Here is a 26,496-nt window from a genome sequence, read left to right as displayed (position 1 = left end):
CACTCGAAGCACCAGCGGTGGGGATCAGCGCCCGCAATTAAGCCCGGGCATGTAGGGCAAGGCCGATGTTCGAGGAGTGGTGAGTCCATTCTTTCACTTTCTTCTATCTATCTTCTCACGTTTAGCTTCAGTTGTTGCTGCTCGCTGAAGAGAAAAAGGATGACGGTCGGGGGGTGTAGCCACCTTATATACTGTGGGCCTGCGCACGCATTCAGGTAGGCTCACATGAAAAACATGAAATGTTTATTCAACTAAAATAAATATTCTTTACACATATTTACATATAACAGTGATTTCTCATCCCATATCAATCCATTGAAGGACATTTAATGTCGACGTTGACACCATTGTGACAAAGTCATTGCAGATTTTCCCATGTTACTTTTATTTATTTAGAACAAATATTGTCAGATTGTTGATCATAAGGTGACTGCAACAATATAGATGTATTTTTGGCTATACTACTTTTGCTAAAGCTAAACCCTGGATCCTTGTATCAATGTTACAAAACGAAAACACTTTTAAACAGTTTAACTTTAAGCTACAAATGTCTGAGGGTCAATAAGTGGATTAACTGTATTGATTACTTGTGTATTCAGTTATAAGGATCAGGATTTGCTGTATTTGGGTGGTGGACTGTTGAACAAGAAAAGCAATGAAGATGTCTCCTTGAGCTCTGTGAACTTGTTATGACATGTTAAATTCAAAAAATATATTTGACATATTAATAGGTAAACACAAAAAATACTTCTTTACTCCCCCGGTGGGCAAAAATGGGATGTTTCTGTGAAGTTGGACGACTTGCAGGCCTAAAAAGTGTGGCCTAGGGATATTTATGTCAAATTCTTTGTTTTTTAAAAGTGGTTCTTACCATCGGAGAACATGTCCTTGTTGACCCTCGAGCAGGACGGCCACCCGATGTTGTCTTTGGTCATCACGCGGTTCAGCATAACCTCGGAGCCCTCAGAGTGGCCATGGCCACCTGGTTGAACTCCACAGTGTGTTTCTCGAGCAAAGTAAACCTGCAGGAGTATCCATAAAGCAGCATTAATATTGAAAGTATTCAGTGTAAAGTCTCCTGCTTTCAGATGTAAAATGTGCTTGCTTTATTTCATACAATACCATTTGAAAGCATTAAATCAGCTGTTTTATTAATATTCCCCGTTTCCTTCAACAATAAGAGTTTTTTTGTCAGAGATTAAAACACAATGTATTATCAGTGTTTTCCCTATATACAAATAGCGGCGGCGCTTTTTACTTAAAAAACATATATTTAAATAATAATAAGTGGCGACACCTTTTCGGTTTTGATTGTTTGTTATGTGGATTTGTAGTATTTGTGTTTACTGTATGTTATAAAGGTGTATTTTTGCTAAATCTTGAGACATTGCCACTGTATGTACTGGCAGGGCCAACACTGATTATTCAAAGTTAAAGTTTTGGCCCAGAAAGACTTTCAGAACTAGACCCGAGATCATTATTCAACCACATTAATTGCAATTAGGCTCTATATATCTAGTTTTGTCCATTGTTTGGGGGGCCTCTGCTTTCTACTCAGTGGTGGGATTTAGGAGGTTTTACCTGGGTTCTGTCAGTCCTTAGTAATCTGCAGATTTCCCCTGATAAAATTCAAACAGTGCTGACCCCAGAATAACCTTATATTTCCATTGTGAAGTTTGGAGAAGAGCTTTGCTAAAGCAACAAGTTGCCTGTTAAAGAGCAGAAGCAGATTGTACATACATGTAGAATGTTACATAGGTTTGTGTGCATGTAAATGGTGTGCAAAGGGCCTTTAATTACAGCTTTTAGGGGCATTATCGTGCATGTAACACTGATACATGAACCTGTTTCTTTTTAAATCTGCACTCAAACTTCCAGTTTCTTTAACGGATGGCTGCTGATTTCTTTTATACCTCATGAACAGTTGCTCAGTAGTATCTTTTCATCTAACTTCAAGAATCAAAGTCCATTCATACAATTGAGTAGTCCTCTCACACAACTGACTGTATCCAGTCAGACCAAATATGTGGCGAGTCATTTTAAAATGGATTTAACGCAGAAAAGAAATCTTGGATATCAAAATCTACACATTTGTATACATATATTGAATAAAGCATATTCTGTGAACTCACTTCTCGGTCTTATAGAACACAGCGCAGCCGTCCACGTGTTTCCGCTCCTGTTCAGAAACCAGTTTGGCACGAGACTTCGGGCAGAAGTATCCATCGTAGCCGCGCTCCTTTAGTGTTTCCAGGAACATGGTGTAGTACTGCTCTGTCTCCACCTCCTGCAGACACACAGGGCAAGAAATGTCACCTAAAAGAGTCAATGAAACGCATGTGTAGAGGAGTGAGCACGAGCCAAATATAAACGGCCTGGAATCAGGAGGGGGGGGCATATTTTCCTTTTCACAAAGGAACCAAAATCGTGTTTATTCTTTTGGGGATCCTTTTGTGTTTTCCTGAAGCATCATCATCAGCAGGTCCAGATTTTTGGTTCTCATTTTTAAGAATTTTGGTCAGATAATTCCAAAACATTAAAATCGTAGAGTTTGGTGAACCCCTGACACCCTCTCGTGGCAATGTGTACAATACTTAAGTTTATGACAACATTCCTGCATATTTAATGGAAGCCCCCGCTGCCACAGCCTTACTTTGCGTAAATAAAATGCATCTCTCCATGTATATATATATTTTCATACTTCTTTTAAATCAAATAATACAATAGTTGCAGCTCAGACCAACTCTTACTCGGGTACCTAATGAACGAATACATAGAATTGAGAAATAATAACAAACCCATTCAACATGCTCTTCTAAGACACATCGTTTTGCTTTTTTGAACACTTTAAAAAACAAATATATATATATATATATCGTCTGATTTGTTCCTTTTTCTCTGGAAAATCATTGAAGCAACGTCTGCTTCATTCACCTGCAGGCTGATGATGTCAGCGTCGCAGCTGGTGATCTCCTCCATGATGCCTTTCTTCCGGTACTCCCAGTTGAGGGCCCAGGAGGGACAGTAGCCGTACAGCTGTCGGGTGGCGTACTTGTCGCACAGAACGTTGTAGCACATGACCGTGAACACAGCTGTAGACAAACATTTAAAGAATGACTATCGTCTAGAATATAGACTCTAGACCAGGGGTGTCAAACTCAAATACACAGTGGGCCAAAATAAAAAAAATCGGTACTCGTCGAGGGCCGGACTGTTTCAATGTTTATTGCAGAACTTATTGAAATGAACTTATTGCAGATATTAAACCTGGAACTAACAAAGCTTAAATGATTGCCTATAAAAACAACATTAAATAATCAGTTGCATTCATTTCTTATGGCTCTATCTGCAGCTTCTCTGGAGTCATTTCTTAAGGCCCTGACACACCAACCCGATTTTGGGAGTCAGAGGCCGTCAGAGGCTGTCGGGCATTCGCGGCGCCGTAGTCAGGTTGGTGTGTCCCGCACCGTCGACCGTGACACACCTTATTTGGACTGCCAGACCCGATGCATGGCCGATTCAACATGTTGAATCGGCCATGCATCGGGTCTGGCAGTCGGACCAAATAATCACTCTGATTGGCTGTTCAGCTAGCAAATCAGTGCATGAGAAGCGAAGCGGAAGTGAGGGACGTAAACAAACGATTTAAGAAGGCACACACAGACTGCTATTCATTTTCATCTCATCATGGCGATCTGGAATGATGCAAACGAAGACCTGCTCATCACCTTGATCCAGGAGAGGCCAGCTCTGTATGATATTACGGAGAAAAGATACTCTTCTCCTTCTCTGTCTTCCGGTTGTTGCCTCTTTTGAATGACGAATACACACTACCGCCGCCTGCTGGTAAGGAGAGTTATTGCCACTCATGCACTGAAGTCGGTGCGGTGTGTTCCCGTGCGACACATGGCCAAAACGCAGGAGAACACGGCCAGGCAACAGCCGACTTCAGCGTCGGCTAGTCCTCTGGTGACTGCTTGGTGTGTCAGGGCCTTTATGATTAAATTTTTCCACAGGCCAACAGCAGCTTCAACAAAACTATTTCCCTCAAAGAGAAAAACAAACATGCCGTGTTGTCTCAAGAAACAAAGTGCAGAAGGAAACATGTAAACTCAGTGTGCTGCTCTGTGATGCAGTTCAAGCAGATACTTGGCGTCTCATCTTGGGTGCAGGTTCATCAATGTTTGGGCTCAGGCTCTGAGCCGAGGAGACCCTCAGGATTGAGTGAAGGTGTGCGTGCAATATACCGGCGGGCCAGATCTAATAGTAATTAGAAATTATCCTGCGGGCCGAAATTAAATCCACCAAGGGCCTGATTTGGCCCCCGGGCCTTGAGTTTGACACATGTGCTCTAGACAGATGTAGTTATCTTGTCTGTCCTTCAGTTTTTTGCTTATTAAACGTGATATCTCAGAAATTCCTTGAGGGAATTATTTTCAGATTAGCAGAAAACATCCACTTAGACTCAAGAGCCACGTTCACACTGCGGTACTTTTCCCACAAAGGTTCATGCGAACTTAGTTCATGCGAACTCTTTAGTTCTCATGAACTAAGTACAGATCGCGTTCACACCAGAAAAAGTCCCTGGGGGTGGATTAGGCAAATGAAGCCGCTGATGTCACTTCTTCTTCTTCTGCTTTGGGTTTACTGGCAGGCCGCAAACCACTTCACGGCGTATCCTGCCGCCCAAAGTCCCCGGCCGGAAGTCCCCGGAGTTGGGGACTGGCTTCAGTAGAAGCTGCTGGGACTCCCAGCAGCTTCTACTGAAGCCTTCCGAGTAAATCGCCAGAACGCCGACACCTCCTCATCTCCACCGCTCCCATGTTTTATTTTGTGTTGCCATAAGTTAGTCTCTCTGCGTTTCTGCACTGGGCTAATGCTAATGCTAATAATGCTAATAAAATGGCAGCTTCACAAAACTTTTTGGGAGTTTTACGGGGCGTGGTTTGCAATTCGCCCAGCCAATCAGGAATATAGCTCTTTTCTCAAAAAAGAGCCGCTCGAAAGTCCCTGCTCTCTAGCAGGGTCTTTCGAGGGGGTTAAAAGGTTCGCATGAACTACTTTTAGTACCGGCTCTTTTTGGTGTGAACGCGATCATGAACTAAGCTCGCATGAACCTTTGTGGGAAGAGTACCGCAGTGTGAACGCGGCTAAGGATGACCTAGTACAAATGTAGAAGACAAAGGTCAAGGTCACTGTGACCTGTGACAAAACATGTTTTATAAATAAACAGACCTGCAACTCGATTGGTTGCAGGTCTGTTTATGGCCTGTTAAGCTTATTAAGCAAAAGCTGCAGCTCATTACTTACAAATGATACATAAAACGAAATAGTAAAACATAGTAAAATAAAGTGTAAAAGAACATTACCAGGTACCTACAGTATATACTGTAGTATAAGGAAGGTATGACACAAATATTATGTTTCTCTATTTTTTGTTCCACTCAAACTCTGGAGCAGCCAAACTATTTTTTTTAAATACTTAAAAAGCCACTCTAAAAGTGTGTTTATTCCTTCTTAGCAACTCAAAGAAACCATACGATCTAACATCTCTGCCATAACATGACCTGTGAATATGTTCTTTGTTGAGTCAATTATGTAAACATCAGGGCTCATTCATGACATCACAGAGCAAACACAACCGAGGGAAGATTGTTTTTTGAGCTAAATGAGGGAGTGTTTCTGGCTTTTACTACTAACAATTAAATAATGTAATTTTGTCTAAAAAATGTAACCTTTTTGTTTTTATTCCATTTGAGAAACTCTCTCTGAGGGAGATTCAGAGATGTTATCCTTTGCAGAGCATTTACATACAACCTATATAACACACGACAGGAAATGGAAAACCCCAAAAAGCATAATAGGGCCCCTTTAACCCCGCTGAACGTACCTGAGGGGCTCATCTGGTCCCGCTCTTTCAGAGTGATCCACGGTCTTTGTGGGAGCTGCTCTGGGTGCACTGTAGAAGGTGAGGGGGGGAGGTGTGAGTGCTCACTGTCTGTGACAAACACAGTGGTGTACCTGCTATCTCACACCTGCTCAGGTTTACAATTAACTGCAGGTTAAATATGCATGAGTTCTAGTAGCCGGGTGGTGAGGAGGGGGAGCAGCCGTTTACCTGCTAGATTGTCGAGCATGTAGTTCAAAAGCTTCCTGGTTCCGTCCGACTCCTGGTACAGATTGAGGATGTCTTGGGACAAAGGGTTTCCTGCAAATCAATCATATCATAAACTACCTGACAATACGTTCTAGGAAAGTACTGTAAAGAAATAATGACCGATCTACATTTTAGCCAAACTTTAATATGGACTCAAACTGCAGGAAGAATACTATTTGGCTAACTATGTGTTCGAATATCATTTGGTATTGAATGAAGTCATTTGAAGCTTCAGAGACATCCTGGTCTACAAATCATGTTCTTTAGACTTAACAAAACAGATTTTTTTTGTTTGCTTAAAAAAACACAACATAATCATTTAATACATTTCAGTGACAATGAGAACTATGATGCTAAAATCATCAATGTCACGAATCATTCCCAATTGCAATATCAATTGCAATGTACTGAATATAATACAAATAAAAAGCCTCACCTTTTAGCCCCAAGGTTTGTAACTGGAAAAGCCTCCCGAGTTCATAAGGCAGAACTCGTAAAAGATTGTTGTTCAAAAGCAATTCCCTGCAAGAAAACAAGACATCATTTACCTTTTTGATTTCTGTCTTTCACAACTTTGTCTTAACGATGCAGTAATTCCTTGTCATTGATGTATCATCACTGCGGTCAAAACATCGATCACGTTTCCTAAGTTGTCACTTAAATGAGTCCCTGTGGGATAACTACTCCCACTCGCTAAAATCATTATTTTCCTTTTTATCTCTGAGGTTTGATGAATGTCACATGCCTCTGATCACTTTTGTTCTTTGATTTGGGCTTTTTTCGCACATAATCCCCTACAGTCATTAGAAAGATTTGGTCCTTTGTGTAAAAGTGTCCTGTCCCTGGCATATTTATCATAACCAAAAACTAAATGAATGAATAATTACAGCATAGGGTTGCTTGATAGAGCGGGCACATAATTAAACGACATTTAGATATTTAGTGTTCACACAAGTCCGTCATAAAAGACAAATATATTTGGATTAATGTTAATCTCAGCCACTAAGGAACCGCCTGTATGTAATTAAAGTGGAGAAATCCACTGTTATTGTCCTGAAGTTTATCCGAAGCCAATACACCTTCATAATTACCTAATAATAATGATCAAGAACCCTGCTTTGTAAGGTATTCAATTCATAGGTGACCTGCTCTATCGAAATCAGTCGCATTGACCCGAAGACACATTTTGAGGTGTATACACTGTTGGAAAGAGGAGATTCCTAGCTTTCTAATGATATCAGGATTGTTTTTGTACTCCAAATATTAAGCAAAATATGTCACATTATATAATGACTGTCACCGAGTCCTCATTTTGAGAAAAAGGCCTTCAAAGTTTTCTCTTCTCTGGAATCCATCGATCTGATTGATTATTAGTGGAGCAAATGATCAAAGAGGAGGGACGGAGGGACGGAGGGAAGATATTTTCGTTTGGAGGGGAAGCTATTTTCGTTTGGAGGGGAAGCTCGCGAGTGTGTGTGTGTATACTGTGCGTGTGTGTGTGTGTTTCCCAAAACAGGCTGTTGTTATCCCTGCTGTGACGTTAAGTTACTCCGTTCTCCGCTTGTAATTATGCTGTCACAAGCTTCAAAGTTGTATTTATCATCTGAATTTAACGAAACAAGTTTAATATTCTGAAAGCCAAGACTTTGTTTAATTGAAATCAGGTGAAAACAAACTGTAACGGACCCTGCCGTGTTATCTACGATTACTATACTCTTACATTCATAATTTCAGCCGGAGGGAGGCGCTGCTGGAAGAGCAGATTGCGAGTGAGAGGTGCCTGTCTTCGTCCCTTTACAAGCTTCAAACATGTATTCATCGTGTGATTTTGGAAAAAAAAGTTTCATATTCTGAAAGCCAAGACTTTGTTTGTTTAAAATCAAACAAAACACCCGAACCCCGAAAAAATAGTTTTTTACGTAAATCCACGTTTATTTTTTAAATGAGCCGTTGCGACTTCCGACTGATTTCGATAGAGCGGGTCACATATGATTAAAAAACACAGATCCTAATGTATTTCAAAATCGGAAAATGTGTCATCAATTGAACTTCCACAAAGTTTACATCATACTGTAAACCCATACTGACATTTAAAATGACATAATGAATACGGAGATTTCATCCTTATCTTCCAGCCCTATCACAGAATATTCAGCCATTCTTAAAGGTCCCCTATTATACTGTTTTTCATCAATATATTATAGTTTTCAGATATATACAAAACATGTCTCTGAAGTGTCTGGCTCCAAATACCAAACAGATCATTGTAGCGTCCCATAATCCCCTCTGTTTCAGCCCTGTTTCAAAAGTGCTGATTCTCTGTCTGTTACTTTAGATGGGGGGGGGGGGTTGTAACCTTGGTTGGTGATGGGCTAATGGTTACACAAGCCAAAAAACATTATGATCACAAAGTGGCCAAAATCTGATCAGCTCATTTTCAGACAGGTTTTTATAGAAATGGATCAGGACAAAAAGAGAGCGAATCTTTTTTCCTGAAACTTTCAGAATTCTTTACACATGTTGATGTATACAAGACAGGAAAACGTGGATTTTGCATAATAGGTGACCTTTAAAAGCTCTGCAACAAAGCATAATGGCAGGTTAACCTTTCTGTTCCGTGTGTCAGTCAGATGTCAGTGATGTCTACCTGAGAGAGACCATGTTGCCCAGCTCAGCGGGCAGACTGCGGAGCTTGTTGGACGACAGGTTCAGGAACACCAGGTGGGACAGATTGGAGATGTCGGGGGGGATGCGGCTCAGGTTGTTGTCGTTGATATGCAGTGCCGTCAGGTGGGTGAGGGTCCATAACGAGGGGCTCAGGCTCCTCACCCGTCCTGCGAAGGCAAACAGGGGAACGGACTGTCTTCAAAAGTGGATATTATTTCCAGAACTCAAAAAGAAACACAGATTTTTAGCTGTGTGATCAATCGAACAAAACACACTTCGACATACTGAAATTGACTGAACTGCGGCATATCTGTATAGTCTCAAACCCTTTCATTTATTTTCATGCAGAAACAATAACTACATTCAGTTGTTCAGCCCAAATAGACTTTATTTAATCATGGAAAACCACGTGAAACAGAACCAAGAGCATTGTGAGACACTGAAACCAGACTATAGCAGAGAACTCTAGGGACATTACTTTAGTGAAGATATAAATACTGAATTAAACCTATTTAATATGTAATTCATATTTAATGAGATAAAAGTTCAAATAACATAAAGCAGGAACCTGATCTGCATTTGTATTGACTTTTAACCACCATTAATACTCCTCTTCCTGTTCTACATTCATTCAGCTGTTGTCGTCCAAACCAGGACGCCCTGTGGTCCTTTTCAAAGGTTTGGGAAAATAAACAATATAATTGAAATTATTAGGGCCCAGACCCTAGGGGGTTTTAAATCTACACTTAAAACTCACTTCTTCTCTCTGGCCTTCTAGTCAGAGCGGAGCACGACTCCTGACATCTCCCTGTGTGTGTTTTTTTTTTTTGCTGTTGTATTTGTTGTAAAAAGTGTTTTTATTGTAAAGTGTTTTTATTGTATGTACAGCACTTTGGCTCGACCAAAAATCGTTTTAAAAATGTGCTATATAAATAACACTTGATTTGATCTTAACCAGGAATCATTTAAACAACAACATCCTCGTAAGAAAATCTATTTTTGCGTTCAGTAGGCTGCAACTGTTATTCTTATCCTTGACTCGTCTGCTGAATGTTTTTCTTCAGCAGATAGATACATTTTCTTCTAGTCATTTGAACAAAAATGAAAAATATCAGAAAATGAAAAAGCAAGGCATTTTGCTAACAAATCACTCAAATGATAAGTAGACTGTAATTTCAACTTATTTTCTGTTGATTGACCTGCAACACCACACATTTGAATCTTCCAAATCCTACAAACTGAAAAACATGCAGCATCTGAAGACACTGAATACAGAGTGAGTGGGATAAAAAGTGTCTTAATAACAATAAAAGCGCATGCAACTGTTAGATATTCAAGCACGAAGAAAACTAGATTCTTAAAGTAGGAGCTACCTCTTCCTTCGGTTTGTCTGTTAGCACATTGGGATTTCTTTGTATGGGAGCAGTTTCAGAGAAACATAGTAAGACTGACCAGAAATCTCGAGCTCGGCCCAGTAAGACTTCTTCCCATTGGCCACCTCCTCCGCTGGCATGATGGTGTAACATCTGCGGGGATCTGGAGGATCATATTTTTCCTTTGGCATACCTATCAATCTGAAAAACAAGCACAATGTACAGATATTACAATCTAAAGGAAGACAGCGAAAAACATACATTAGCTGCCACTGATATGGCACTCTACAGTGAAAGGGATTCAACACAGTAACATCATATTATAAAGCTTAATAACAAAAAACAAGTGAAATAATTAAGATTCCTTTGAACAATTTAATTTAAAAATCTAATAATATAGTAACACATAGTAACTAATGAACATTTTTGCTTTTAGACAAAAATAAAAAATAAATCTCATACTGTATCAATTACACAAGTGGTTGTTAACATATTAAAGTGGCAGCTATGTTTTGGAAATCCAGTTTAACTATTTTTTATTGATTCATTTGACAATCATTTGTCTGGCTTATTTTACTGATAAAGTGTGTTCATAAATATGAAATGTACTACAGATAGATGGGATCTTTTAAAACGTGAACAACAGTTGAACAGCAAATGAAGCCGTCACTTCAATGACCAATAGGGCTGCTCGATTATGGCAAAAATCATAATCTCGATTATTTGGGTCAATAATTGATATCACGATTATTAAAAACGATTATCCATTTACTTTGAAAACATCCATTTATTAAAAATAAATTTGAACCGTATGTTTTTAACAGTTGCTTACCCCGAACGTTAAGTATAATTCAACTGAAAAAAAATACAAAAATTAATTAAAAAAAATAATCGTTTTATTTTGATTAGGTTGTTTTCATAATTGTTGCAAGCAAAAATCATAATTGCGATTGAAATAGAATTAATTGAGCAACCCCAATGACCAACATAATACATTGACAGAGATATACAACTTAGATTTTCAGCTAAACCTCTCATTGGACAAACTGGAATCAGAACAAATAGTTTTGCCTTAGAAACTACTAATACGGTTAATAAATGTATGATATTAGGAGTAGTATGATGTTGTACTTCTAATCTAAACTTACAAGTGTATTATTTACATGTGCGCAGAGTTTTGGCTCTACAATGTTACCGTGGATTGGGCATCAGTTTTAATTTTTTTACCATGTATAAATACTAGTATGATCTCAGTAAAAGTGTGATGTTGATTAAACCATATTGCCTAGCTTAACCAGACACGAAAACAAATGAAAGAAATTCCACCTTTACGTCACAGTTGGGTTTTTTTCACACGTTTTTTGAAAGGTCTATAAAGAATTAAATCCGACCAACTAAAGAATGCACATTGTGGCCTTCAACAGAACTGGAGTCACTTTTATTTTGACCTAGACTTGCAACTTAATTGGAACTGGGTTTGATTATAATTTTGACTCTTATCTACAGCCCTGTACTTCAAGAAAAGGATGTATCTAAGCCTTTGGAACAAGGATTCCTAAACTTAATGTTGTTGAAAATGAATAAAAACCTTTATCTGATTTGTTTTCTTATCAAGTTCAAGTTTTTTAAGACAAAAAAAGTTATAATTTCTTACTTCGTCCTTATGCCTAATGTAGCCTAGCACATCTACTCTATTACCAGGAACCAGCCAGCGTTATTTAAACTCCCCTGCTGTCAGTTTGCTGCCTGCTCAAGGGCACGTGCTATTGCATTACTTGTTATTTATTATCCACCGACTTGTACACAGCATGCATACGAGCTTAAGAGGTTGGCAACGGGGGCCTGATATTATGCAGTTAGTTGCCATTAGGTTACTCTGGAGGTTTGGAGAAGACTTACATAATTTGTCTATACACTCAGGGGTCACAAGTGAGCGGCTGCAGGCAGATAAACTGTAGAGCCTGCTGGCAACGGCTCATATCACTAGCATACGGAGACAAGATGTAAAGAAGGCTTTCCTCACATGTCTAGTGTTGATAAAAAAGTAAACATGTGTGGCTCTGGGGGCAGACAGTCCACCAAATGGCAGAGATGGGAGAAGTACTCAGATATTGTACTTAACAAAAAGTAGAAATACCAGAAAGTAGGAATACCCTGATACAACTAAAGTCCTGCATTCAAAATGTTACTCAAGTAAAAGTACAAAAGTATTTGTATTAAAATATACTTAAAGTACCAAAAGTAAAACTCGTTATGCAGATTCGCTAGTTTGAATGACTTTGTATACTGCAGGGTAGCTTGTGTATTTACTCCAGGTGTAACTAAAGTCTTATTTAAGAGTTGATTATATTTCACATCATAATCCAAATCTGTAAAGTAACTTAAGGTGCAAAATAAATGTAGTGGAGTAAAAGTACACCATTTAGCTCTGAATTGTAGTGGAGGAAAATAACAAAGTAACAAAACATTTGTTAGTACTTGAGTAAAGGTACTTAGTTTCCTTGGGTAAACCCCAGCATCTGCTGCTTTCCCAACTGTTATTTATTGTAACATGTCAGGAGCTTTTGCAAATGGAAAATAGCGATGGCAACCGGCTGCACCAACAGCTGAGTATCCAAACATAGCTGTAATGTCAAAAGTGACAAGCACGTAGCGCTGCATGGACAGGGGCCCGTTCACGTGAAGTTCGGCCAACCGCTCACCAGCTGTCACACCTGGCAGCGAGGTAAACACGCGCTCTGGTTATGCCAAATTAAACATTTGGAAACATTAAACTATTAAATATCGTCTAAACAGAGTACGTACAGGTTAAAGTCCCAATGAGCTCAAAGCACGGCGCTGGATTTGTTTGGATAGCGGCAGCAGGGCGCACGCCGCGCCCGACTCACGGAGGCTGACTGCGGGGGTAGCCGGAGTTGGTATGAAGGGGAGCAGGTTTAACTGTCACATGTATCCCAGGACAACCTCGACATAGTGTCCGTAGCAATAAAAACAAAGTCTGAATCTGTCTTACCTTCATTCGGGAGCGGTATAAAACGATTTACAAAGGGAATAATTGGTAGAGACATGCAAACACGGCTGTTGAAGCCGATCAGACCCTGAACGTCTCGGAAACAGAAGGAAGAACAACAAACGCTGCTTCCGCTCGTGCTCGTCCGCACGCGACATAAACCCCCGGATCCTCTTCATGATCCTCTCCATGATCCTCTCCCCTGCAATGTCACCTGTCAAGCTACTAAAAATTATATTCTAACTCATAAAACATAGTAATAAAATGAATAAATAAAATATACAATATGCTTTTGTGTTAAAAAACTCTTGTTTAATTAGTATTACTATACATTATATCAGTTTTCTTAGATAGACATGTATTGCAGTTAAATATAGAGAAGCCAGTGGAAAACTCAGCATCCATTTATCCAACAAGACATTTTTTTTGTCTTTTATAAATTCTCTCTAAACTGTGGAAATGACGAAATGTATCTTTCCTTGCTTACTAAAAAACAAGTAAACATTGGCAAATTAAACACATTCCGAATATTATTGACCATCACAAGTATCTAAGTATTTCATGGTTGTGTTTATATTATCCTTATTATTTATATTATTATTCTACGCGAATAGTTGGGCGATTTTTAAATGACGTATGGTTCTACTACCCAGGCGGTTTTGTTTTATTTATTTTATGTTTTTTGTTCATGTTTTATTTTTTATTTTTATTAGATCATAGATATACGTCGAGTTAAAGGTGGGGTAGGTACATTTGAGAAACCGGCTCGAGATCGCTAGAATTTGAAAATACACAACCGGAGAAAATCTCCGAGAGCCCCTCCTCCAACACACACGAACGCGCACATGACCAATGAGGGCACGAGATAAGTTTGTGCCCCGATGGAAGGCTGACAGGCAGGCAGGTAGGTAGGTAGGTAGGTAGGTAGGTTATGGATTGTTTGTCAAAGCACTTAAGATATTCATTGCTATCGGGATGTTAAGAGCATTCCATGGAATATAACAACAAGTGTATCTCGAGCCGGTTTCTGAAACTTACCTACCCCACCTTTAAGAGATGGAATGATATGATTCACACTCTTGTACAGTAGATGGCAGTATGGTAGTATGCACCTTAATGTTGTTTGCAATCCGCCAAAAACCAAGAGAAGAAGAAGAAGTACCCAGGCGGAACTGTTTAGCACGAGTCGCTGTTTTCACACGGACCAGCCGAATTCCCAGACATGGCATCCTGCTCGCGTACAGTGTGGAAAGGTCAGTTGTTTTTGTGTTATTTACTTCATTTCTGCCGACAGTTACCATTCAGGGAAAGCATTTACTAAGATGAACACATGCTTATTGTTTCAGGCTTATCTTTTGGTTTATTGTTTCTGCTAAAGCGCTAAATAGTCATTACAGCCTGACCTGTTAGCCTGCCTTCTAACTAATTTACAGATCAGTACAGATCTCACATGTATTTACTTTTTTTTTTACAACCTCCTTGCGTACTAAAGAATTCATCGCACGGTGCAACATTCATTTAAACTACTCACTGAATGATTGACATTCTCTGTTTATTTTTCATTCATCTAACAAACAAGTGGGCTCTCCAAACATATTAAATGAACAGTTCTTTAGCGCGTCCTTGAACCAAAATACATTGTAGTGGGCGGTAAGCTGAAGTTCTAACGAGGTTTTTTTTAAATCGATAAATTAAAGTATTGCTTAGTTGATCATAATTATATGATGAATTAAAGCATCAAGATGATTGATGGTTATATCATAGCTTTACATGTTATTATGATGGTGTGTATGTAGTGGCGTTTTTATATGTACAAAAGTGGTGGGGCACAAAAAACTTAGATGTTTATAATATATAAGCAGAGATGGGGTCGTTACTAAAAAAAAGTAATATATTACATATTACTTAAAAAAAAAAGTAATATATTACACTACTTCGTTACTCTCTACATAAAGTAACTCGTTACTTTACTCGTTACTTTACTCGCAGGGCCGGCCCGCCCCTCCCTGCAGGCAGATCACGCAGACTGCTAAAGTTTCAAATGTTCTCTTTAGTTCAGTTTCCATTGTCGCATAAGACTGATCCAGATCCTGAATGTTTTCCTATCTGACCGTGGCTGTCCTCTGTCTCCTGCTATCTGTATATTTTGCGCAGTCTATCTCTGCTCACGCTGTTGCGTCGGCGTGTTCTCCTGCGTGTTGGCCATGTGTTGCACTGGAACCAGACACCGCAAAGACTTCAGCCGAGCAGGTACGAACTGCGCATGCGTGAGTGGCAATAACTCTCCTTACCAGCAGGTGGCGGTAGTGTGTATTCGTCATTCAAAACAGGCAACAACCGGAAAACAGAGAAGAAGAACAGACTACGTGATATAAACAAACAACAAATAGCTGTGCGTAGGGGTGGGCGATATGACGATATATATCGTCGTGACGATATTAGGTCTCCACGATATGCTTTTTCAGAGATATCGTCCTATCGTGATAAAAAAAAAAAAAATGGAAAAAAAAATAGCGGGAGGGGAAGAGGCTCTCCGTGCGCGGTGCAGGGGGCTATGACAGCGGACGGAGAGCCTCTTCCCCTCCCGCTCCCCCAGCCTCACCTACTGATTTTAATTTCACCATATATCAAGCCCGATCGATTTCACAATGTCAGCGCACCTCTGCTTGCGTTCAGTCCGAGTTGTTTGACACGCTCCCAAAGTCCCCGCCCCCTTTCTTTGCAGCGAGCAACCATAGGGCAGGCATTTCATAAAGGGGCTCCTTATGAAAAGACTAGCAAACGGTGGAAAGACATAACTGACGCTGTGGCGTTTTATGTTTTTCCCTTCAGTTATGCTAAAGTCTTTTATTACACTTCAAGTCTACTCTAAAGTTTACATTTTAATTATTTGGCACTGACTTTTCCTCATTGATGTTTTATGTTTTACTTAGTTATGTTTTACCCTCCTTTTCATGTTTATTGATGTGCACTGCTCACTTGTTCATTCAGGGTTTCATTTCTGAAATAAAACTAGCTTGAAATGCTATTTTGGTCTGTTACTCCTTTTTGTTTTAGTTTCTGTTACTTGTAGGTGCTTGTACTGTTAAGTAACTTGAAAAATAACCATAATAACTAGAGATGTCCCGATCCGATCACGTGATCGGGGATCGGAGCCGATCACGTGATTTTAAAAAGATCGGGGATCGGGAGAAAAAAATCGGGGATCGGGATTTTTTTTTTTTTTTTTTTTAATGAATTTTTTTTTTTTAATTTAATGTTACAAAACAAAAGTGACCATGTTCACGTCTTAAAGTCATCCTGAGGACTTAGTTTTGGTTTAAAATTACACAACATCATGTATGTGTTGCTTTCTTTGGGCTTGTTTTCATAGACCTGGTTGCTTATTTCTCTCAAATCTGGCAACAGAGTGGGCGCAGTGTCTAATAGTAGCAGTAAGCTAACGAGAGGCTACGTTCAGCTGGTGACTCGGGAGTCGGGACAGAGAACATGTCAGGAGTTTGGAAGTATTATAAAATTGAAAGCGAAGGCAGTGTAACAGCCAGATGCAATGTTTGCAAGGCAGAGGTTCCGCGTGGTGGAAAGAACAGAGCTACGTTCAACACGACCAATCTAATACGCCACCTGAGAAACAAACACCAACAACAACACAGCGAGTACACAGCGGCCACTCAGGTAACGGCACTGAAGCAACCAACACTTTCAGAGACTTTTAAAAGATAAGAGAAACTGCCCCAGAACAGTGAAAAGGCCAAAACAATAACAGCCAAGATAGCTGAATGTATCGCGTTGGATGACCAGCCGTTATCTGTTACCTTTTTTTTCTCTTAATGCATTGCATAAAGATCGGATCGGGAAAAATCGGTATCGGCAGATTGTCAAAATCAAATGATCGGAATCGGATCGGGAGCAAAAAAAGGTGATCGGGACATCCCTAATAATAACCGACATGAAAAAATACCGTGATATATATCGTCTATCGTGATACTGCCTGAAAATATCGTGATAACATATTTTTCAATATCGCCCACCCCTAGCTGTGCGTTAGCTTCACCTTAGCATGTGTTCTTTGCAGGTGTTTGTTGAGGTTTGATTATGACTGATTTGAGTAAGTAACGAAGTAACGCGTGTCGGGGCAATGTTAGTAACTGTAGTGTGATTACTGAATTATAAAAGTAGCGCGTTACACTACTCCGTTACCGACAAAAGTAATATTATTACAGTAACGCGTGCGTTACACCCAACTCTGTATATAAGCTTCTGCAGTGAGGTTCATGGCTGGTAAGGCACTGGCACTGACTCTTCAGGTTTACAAATTATATTTTGACCTAAATCAAAATATAATATTATTTTCAAAAGCTTTTTCAGTCTGATGCTACGATTCATTTTAAACAGACAGTTCAACAAAAGGATACCCACAAAATGTAATTTTATCATTTAAATATTGAATTGTTCTCTCTTAGTTAGATCCCATTTTCAATAAAATTGCGGTCTTACCTTGACTTGAAGATGAAGTCCATTTGCCTATCCTTCTGGACACAAATCTTCATTACTTTTTTGTAAAAGTCCTCCTTATCTTCTTGTTTCAAAAGTCGAATTATAAATATAATCGATAGATTTATGATTAGAAAATTATAAAAGTATGGTAGACATGTGGATATTATCTGGCTGAACAAAACGTGCATTTATCTAACAGGTACGTCTCCCACAGATCTTATTTGGAGCTATTTTCTAAAATCCTATGGAGAAATCTCATTGCTTTTTTGTCGAGGGTTAGGGAACTCAGGCCGGAATCGAACCTGGGTCCTCGCGGGCGGTAGTGGACTGTTGCAGCCGGAGACTCGCAACGGCAGTCGACTTTCACTGCGCCGTGGCAAAAGTCCCGAATCTCCCGATGGCTAATCCGAGCCTGCTCACACACAACTGAAACCAAAATCATTTAAAAACATGTGTAAAAAATCTCTCATATACACATGTGAAACGCTCTCTCTCACACACACACACGCACACACACACACACACACACACACACACACACACACACACGCACACGCACACGCACACGCACACATACACATACACACACACACACAACAGCGTTGCAGTCGGGAAGAAAAGTAATGTGGAGCACCACTTCATACGGAGTTTAACCGTGACACTTTTTGGAATCCCGTTTGTGTTTAAAAATAGGCCTATGTTTATTATAATTTTTTAATGCAAGCCGTCATCGCCACGGGGGAGCACACAGCCTCTGTGAGTGAGCGAGACACACAGAGAGAGAGAGAGCACCTTTATCCATTTAATATAACCTAGTTGTAAAAAATAAAGTAAGAAATCATTCCAATGAATCATTGAAACATATTTTATTATATCACAGAAAAACATCTGACCTCTGGTATTCAGTTTAATTTGCTTACCCACAGCATCCAAGTGTGTTACATTGAGTTTGTCATCTGCACCCTGTGTCTGTATGCTTCTATTCTTTAGCAGCTTTTTTCCCCTCATCCAGTTTTTGCAGGATGTCAGAGGCAGCTGCTGAGAGCCGGAGGTCCGGTCTTCACAGGCATATCACCGACCGCCCCGAGAAATCTGCCTGTCAGGACTTTTGCAGCTGTCAAGTGAGTTTGCAAACTTTAGTTTAAGAAAATCAGCTCTACAGATGAATGTATACCCACTAGAACCAGTATGTTGTGCACTCGGCAGCTGCCATGTGTGACCTACTCAGTTTAACATCTTCCTTGTTGTTTATTAGGCCACAGAGGAAAAACCAAAAAGAGGACAAAGAGAAGGAAGTGAAGAAAGAAAGGAGGGTCATCGATGACTCGGACAGCCAGAAGCCCCACGGCTTCACAGGGTGGGCGCCTGTGGATGACGTGTACGTTCCCAGGTTCTACCCGCGGACCAACTACGGAGCAGCTGAGTCCGTCGACATGCTGAAGACCTTTCAGAGGTTGGACTTCACCCCCCTCAAACAGCCGATCTTCATCGATCTGAGGCTCAACATGAAGCTGGAGAAAAAGGTAACGTCACTGAAGCTGTGTCCATTGCAGAAGCTGAGTTAATATAATGCCGGATAAAAGTTCGATTTTTGGAGGGAAAATGTGCCTTTACGAGGTAGAAAGTTGTTTGTGTAACCATTATATTTTCAGAACTAATATTCGGATGCACTTCCCCTATGTATTGCAGTTTTTATTAAAGGTCTCATCATATGCTTTTCCAGTTATCACCCATCCCCTTGTGTGTTATGAAGGTTTGTCTGCATGTAAACGGTCTGCAGAGTCACAAACCCTCAAAGTACACCCTGTAGCGAATAAAACTCTAACACAGGAAAGACCTGTCTGTGCTGCCCCTGAACGCCTCGTTGGAGATTTCTCTTTTTCCATTTTTTTCTTCCTGGGCATATTGACGCAGGTGGTCATATGTTCTTAGCATTGGGTTCCAATTTGTAGACATTTGCTTAGCTTTAGATTATAACTGGAGCCTGGCTGATTAATTGGGTAGGCACTCACTCACATACACCCACTTTGCCGTTTATTAGTAGACTGACAGTCCTGTTTGGATTAAGACCTGGTGGGACCAACATATGTCAAAACATATTTGCTTTTAATCGATTAAACCACTACAATAAAGGCTGTCTAATATGGTAGCTTGTTGGTTTTGGGGTGCCTGATCCCCTTTCTGCTTATCCAGTAAATCCTCCCTTCATGAGGTCATACAAATCTTTTGTTTAGAGGAATTTATTATTTTGGTTTGTGTTTGTGTTAAACTGTAGGCCCTCTCAGAGTGAAAGCGGTTATCTTACTTGATCTAATCTTATGTCAATGGGGTGATAACAAGGCAAAAATACAAATAAGTAAATCCAGGTTATAAGGCCAATGTTTGTGCAAATTCAAACCCAAATACATGAATACACTTTAATTAACAATAACAGTAGATCTTCCAATGGATATATTTGATCAAAGATGAGTCGCCACTTTAACATGGTGGAGTCTGCTGTTGAATGCACACAAAGCTGACTTTCCACCTAAATTGACTTGGTCAAATGTGCAATACCATTGTATTCCAGAAGTCCCGAGCTGCTTTATTTTAACCACGTTGCTTGAGCTGTAAAAATAGAGCAGGAAGGCCGACATGTTTGGCTTCCACAAATCTCAGTATTTACTTGATCAGGCTGCAGTATTAGCAATGTTGGTTAATCAGCAAAAACAGTGTGACCCAAACAAAAGAATGAAAAGCTCTTAGTTTGTTAACCACTTTGTGCACCAGGACTGCAGACAGAGCACCAGACATATTCTTTCCGACAGCCTTGCTGTCATCCGTCTGTTGCTGCAGAACTACGCATAACAAGTGTTCCTCTGCATGTGGACTTTACTTCTTTGTTCTATGATTGACAGCTCTCCATTTGAACGTTTAAAACAGTGATCTTTTAATCTTTCTTTGTCTCCTCACAGAAAAAAGTAGATGCCTTCATCAGCACGGTGCACCTACCGCACCCCTTCAAGACAGAGATGAACAAAGTTTTAGTTTTCACCGCAGTAAGACTTTTATTTTCTTCCCCTTCAGCCTTACTGAATCTTTCATAGCTAATTGATTGCTTGCTGTTGATGAATAGCTTTAATATTGTCTCAACATGATGCCGATGTGCAGCAGATTTTTATTTGTCGTCCTGTCTGTCTGTAATGAATGGGCTCGGGTGTTTTGATCACAGAGACCTACAAGCAGGGTTTGATTTATATTCCTGTCGAGCAGCACAGGTTGTGGGTTGTAACTTATTTGTTGCATGTTAACGACCATAATGAATGACACTGTTGGCATCTGCCAGACTGGCACACCCCAATCGGATTTAAATGGATAACACTGCACCTGTTTCCCCTGCAGGACGCTAATCAAGCTCAATTTGCCCTGGAGAGCGGAGCAGTGTTCGCTGGAGGAGTGGAGCTCATACAGCCGGTGAGTGGAATTTAAAGAGGCCCTTTATGCTTTTTGGGGTTTTCCCTTTCCTGTAGTGTGATATATAGGTTTCTGTGCACGTCAATTATCTGCAAATGCTAAAATCCCAAAGTCCCAACGTTTCTCTCCCCCACACACTCCCCCTGCCTGAAACGCTTCCATTGGACTACTTCAGTAACATAGTGACATCAATATGTAACACTTGTGCGTCAATTGGCTAGCGCTACAACACATTGTACATGATAGTCTAAGGGGTGGGACATATCGAAGCATTTGACCAATCACAACAGAGCTAGCCAGCTAACCAATGCTTAGCAGACTGGGCTCTGGTTTCAGACAGAGGGTGAAAAGAGGTGCTGCAGCATGAGGACAATAAAGAGCTTTTTGAACATTAAAACATTTAGACATGTCACAGTAGAAGTACACAATACAAATATGAACATTAAATTGAGCATAATGTGTCCTTTTTAATCTTTTTACGGTTTAATACTATCAAATTGATTTATTTTTCAGATCTTAGATGATGAGATTTCAGCAGACTTCTACATAACGGTGCCAGATATGCTGCAGAAGCTCGTACCGCTGAAAAACAAACTGAGGAAGAAGTTTCCAAAGAGCAAGAGAGGTAAGGGTGTGTGTGTGTGTGTGTGTGTGTGTGTGTGTGTGTGTGTGTGTGTGTGTGTGTGTGTGTGTGTGTGTGTGTGTGTGTGTGTGTGTGTGTGTGTGTGTGTGTGTGTGTGTGTGTGTGTGTGTGTGTGTGTGTGTGTGTGTGTGTGTGTGTGTGTGTGTGTGTGTGTGTGTGTGTGTGTGTGTGTGTGTGTGTGTGTGTGTGTGTGTGTGTGTGTGTGTGTGTGTGTGTGTGTGTGTGTGTGTGTGTGTGTGTGTGTGTGTGTGTGTGTGTGGTGCAGGACGATTGTAATGGGGGAGCGGTCTTAGGATTTGAAACAAAGCTGACAACATGTCTAAAGTCCTAATATATTCATGGCCCCTCTCTCTGTTGACACACAGGCGCAGTCGGCATCAACATTCTCAAAATGCTGGAAATGTTTAAAACAGGTCATGAGTACATGGTGGAGGATGACTGCTACGTCAGGACCCAGATAGCGATGGTATGTACATTTATCTGCCAACAACCCCCCAATAAGAGGACACTCGGTGTTCAGACAAAAAGCAGATTACATCTTAAATCTTGCATGTTTAAGGGAGAAAGAAATCCTGATTTAAATATGTATACGTTTTATTCTGAACAGGAACATAAAATCGTTCGAGACTTGTTTAGGTGGTTTTAGCTATAAAATCACATTTTCAAACCAGCTGTTTCTGTCCCTTTGTTTGTCTGCACCTCTACTTTTAAGCTTACAAAGGGCTTTATTTTAAATATAGCCTGATATTAAAAAAATATATTTAAAACAGCAAGTGAATTAATTGTTTTTCCCTGTGACATTGAAATGCGGAAATCTCAAAACCATTCAGCATTTTTTGAAAAGGAACATGGAAAGGTCAAAAATAAAAATCTATTAAATTCATTAACCTCTCCTCCGCACAGCTTGACATGACCGATGAACAAATCTTAGCCAACCTGGAAACTGTCCTGTTGGATGTCTGCTCCCAACGACCAGCTGATATGGGTAAGTTCACAACAAAACGCCAATAAAACATAAAACCAGCAGCTGAGGAATTCTTATGCAATTTTGACAGCTCTTCAGGCTAAAATGACTCATTGTTGATTGACTTGTATTTGGTTGTTGAAGAGAAAAGCTGATGGAGATGTGATATGCCGCCTGTCTTTCTTTGGGATTCCTCCAGACTGTTGCATTTTCTTAATCAAGTGTTTTAAAGATACCCTATTATGCTTTTGAGGTTGTCCCTTTCCTTTAGTGTTGTGCCAAGGCTAAAATCCCAAAGTATCCTCCAGATGGAGTTTCTGGTTTGGTTTCTGTTCACACTGAATTTTTAGAAACCAACAGGGAGTAGTTATGTGTCTCAGACAAGTAACTTGGACCCATATAGCGGAAATTCTGTAACTGACGGAAGTTAAAGGTGGGGTAGGTAAGTTTGAGAAACCGGCTCGATACACTTTTTGTTATATTCCATGGAATGCTCTTAACATCCCGATAGCAATGAATATCTTAAGTGCTTTGACAAAAAATCAATAAAAAAATGTCATCTGTGGAAGCCGTAATACTGTAAAAAGCACGACCAATCATCTGAGCCGGCCCGGCTAAAGTAACTGGATGGCCTACCTGCCTGTCAGCCTTCCATCTGTGCACAAACTTATCTCATGCCATCATTGGTCATGTGCGTGTTTGTGTGTGTTGGAGGAGGGGCTCTGTGAGGAAGTGGCAGATTTTTTCCGGCTGTGTATTTTCAAATTCTAGCGCACTCGAGCTGGTTTCTCCAAAATTACCTAGCCCACCTTTAAGGCAGCACTTTAATGCTTCTTATGTGTATGTTTATGAAGAAATAACTCATTATTAGTATTATAAATAGACTGCAAATCAATCACATGTTATGTTTAATTACCTCTAGAAACGGTACCAAAATGGTGGCTACTTATTACAATGTGGTTGCTGTTGCACACTTTTTAATGACTTTCCAATCCGCAGATGGACTTATTACTCGTTTTAGCTTTGAAATGCTAAATTCTGCTGTTATAAAATCATCCGGTTGTTTTGTTTGCTTTTACAAAATGCACCACATCCTGCCTGGAACAGATTGGCACTCAGATCAGCCCAAACTAATTGTGAAAGGCCTCTAAAACTTTAAAAAGATATGTGTTTATTTATACCTCTAATGAATGACTATAGGGTATAGAGACAATTTAAAACCGCTGGCCCTTTGTGACCTGGAAGTTCTCATTTCAACAACTTTTTGATTTTGCTTTAATTTTGAATCTCTCTATTGTTTCAAGGCTTTTATTGTCATGTGTGCATAGCAACAGTGTAGTTATGACAATGACAATCTTAGGTCTCAGGCTCCTCCAACAGTGCAACACAACAAAACAGATAAATCAAATAGAATATAATAGAAACGGTGCAGAATAGTCTATATACAGAAATTGGAATATTGATGTATATGAGTTGCAAACAGATGAATGTTATGGATGTTCTTTCAAAAGTTCAGGTGTTGAACAGTCTTGTATAATGAGGACTATATTGACACTCATTTGTCTTTTCACCCAGCCACTGAATAATGGCTTTTTTGCTCAAAGAGAGAAACTATCTCTGAAGGGGATGTTAGCCTTTGCAGACCATTTACATGCCCCAAAAACTATATAACACACTACAGGAAATAAAAGGGAAAACCCCAAAAAGCATAATAGGGCTTCTTTAAAAAATATTTTCCATTTTTGAGATTCCATGCTGACTTGCCAAACAAAGAAGTCAAAGGTGACCGCAGATAAAAACTTAAAATAAAAGTAATTACACTTCTCACTTGAGACCAAAGAAAGCCACCTGCAGCTTGTGTTTGAAGTGCTCACAGTCAACTAGAGATTATCCCTTTTTTATCCGGGTTGATTCCCGTGGGCCTCATTCCAGCCACCCTGGAAATGTTACCGCTCTGCTGAAGCCTCAGAGCTGCACAGTGAGCGTCTCTCAGGGACTCGTCAAGCTTTGCGGTTTTCATTATCAAGCTTTTGCCATCGAGCAGAGCCAGCAAAGAGTCCTCTTTACTCTGTTCAGCAGTTCAATGACCCAACAGGCACAAGGACTCTGGTCAGAATTGAATTTCCTCTGCACCCAGTGGTCAAGGATCAGAAGATGTTGCTACTTACATTTTTGTTTATTTCCATTAATGTCTTTTAAAGAGTCCTTTGCACAGAAGCTAATGGCTGCAGCGTGGGCAGAAACAAGGGGAAACTTGAATGAGAAATTCTTAAAACCCAGAGAAGAGCGAGGCTAAAGAGGATTATTCATGACAAAAAGGCACAACCATATGCTGATAAATAAAGACCTGGCCACAGGAAAAATGAAACGCAGGGGAAACAATGCTCAAATAACTTCATAAGAAGGTAAATAAAGTAAATATGTGGGATAATTAAGACAGCAGGGACTTTGGTTTTGAATAAAGGAGACAGGATGTGGGTGAGAGAGATTTTAGGCGGTTTCCTAACTTTTTATAATGTCATGCAAACTTATGCTTTAAAACAAAAACAAGGGCTTATTTAATATGTTCTTGAAAATTCACCTCCAGATATGTTTTGTGTGACGAATACATTTCTCTTGAGATAATATATTTCCGCAAAGAAGAAAAATAAATTGGCAAACTAACCTCTAATGAAAAGTTGAAAATATAATATATTATTTTATAGTGAAAATATTCATCCCTTTCTCCAAAAAGGAAATGACTGAGGCCTCAAATTATTTTTAACACATTTACAAAATATTGTTGGTGGGCTTTGCAGAACCAAACCTGAAAGTTCCTTTCTTTTTTTATTTCAGTCTGACTTGTATTTTTTGAATAGTGTTATTGATGTCTTCCAGCATTTTGAAAATAGTTTTAAGTTCTCAAAAATGTTTTTTTCATACACCGACCTTTCCCCCTTTTCATACACCGACCTTTCCCCCTTTTCATACACCGACCTTTCCCCCAAACTAACTCTTCCTCTTCTTGTCCCTCCCCTCAGGACCTTTCATCGAGCGGGCGATCATCGCCAGTCAAACCAGTGAAGCTCTGTGGTTTAGGAGTGAAGACCTTTTACAGAAACCAACAGAGCAGCAGGAGGAGGAGGAAAAAGCTGTTCTCACAATCTAAATGTTCACTTTATTAAATAAAGTATTTGTCCTAAGTTTGAATCTGTTGTTTATTAAAATAAAAATCCCTGTAGAGTCAAAGAGGACAAAACCTACAAGGTGAAGTTACTTTTATTAATAATCCATTATTATATTTTACAGTTATTGTTTTACAAAATACCTGGACATCATAAGAGTTGTGAAAATGTTTCTGTGTTCGGGCGACTGGCTGCTCGGTCCTGTGGTCATCCTTCAATTGGAAGGTTGTGGGTTCAATCCAAGCCGTTGCAGTCGATGTATCCTTGGGAAAGATACTTGACCCCGTGTTGCTCCTGACGACATGGCTGACGGTGTGAATGTAAGCTTGTTTGAGCATATGACACATTGCTCTGTATGAATGGGGTGTGAATGGGTGCATGATTACTGGTAGAATGTAAAGTGCTTTGAGGGGTCATAAAGAACGGATAAAGTGCTATATACATACAGTCCATTTACTCTTCCATAGAAAGTTTGGTAGCACAGAACGTCATATTTGTATTTACTACACATGCAGTTTTGACATCATGACCTCTTGTTTTATTTCCATATAAGTTCTTACTTATACTG

At 39.8% G+C, this 26,496-nt stretch overlaps 2 protein-coding genes across 2 annotated transcripts; one reads left to right on the top strand and one right to left on the bottom strand.

Annotated features, from left to right (window-relative positions):
* Positions 1-127: 127 nt before the first annotated feature.
* On the bottom strand, positions 128-13,345 carry LOC117452575 (CCR4-NOT transcription complex subunit 6-like). Its single transcript, XM_034091287.1, is given in 11 exon segments — positions 128-144; positions 872-970; positions 973-1,022; positions 2,133-2,287; positions 2,935-3,092; positions 5,891-5,959; positions 6,119-6,208; positions 6,594-6,679; positions 8,805-8,991; positions 10,277-10,398; positions 13,211-13,345. Coding segments are annotated over 10 exon segments (1,023 nt in total). The 5' UTR covers positions 10,389-10,398; positions 13,211-13,345.
* Positions 13,346-14,351: 1,006 nt separating this feature from the next.
* On the top strand, positions 14,352-25,946 carry mrpl1 (mitochondrial ribosomal protein L1). The gene is made up of 9 exons (XM_034091241.2): positions 14,352-14,460; positions 18,717-18,825; positions 18,960-19,227; positions 20,659-20,742; positions 21,086-21,157; positions 21,671-21,782; positions 22,166-22,266; positions 22,704-22,785; positions 25,785-25,946. Exons 1-9 carry the CDS (start codon positions 14,430-14,432, stop codon positions 25,910-25,912), a joined length of 987 nt encoding a protein of 328 aa, XP_033947132.1. The 5' UTR covers positions 14,352-14,429; the 3' UTR covers positions 25,913-25,946.
* Positions 25,947-26,496: the final 550 nt, after the last annotated feature.

The sequence above is a fragment of the Pseudochaenichthys georgianus genome, chromosome 9, assembly GCF_902827115.2.
Source record: "Pseudochaenichthys georgianus chromosome 9, fPseGeo1.2, whole genome shotgun sequence".
NCBI lineage: Eukaryota > Metazoa > Chordata > Actinopteri > Perciformes > Channichthyidae > Pseudochaenichthys > Pseudochaenichthys georgianus.
This window is presented reverse-complemented; position numbering and strand designations above follow the sequence as displayed.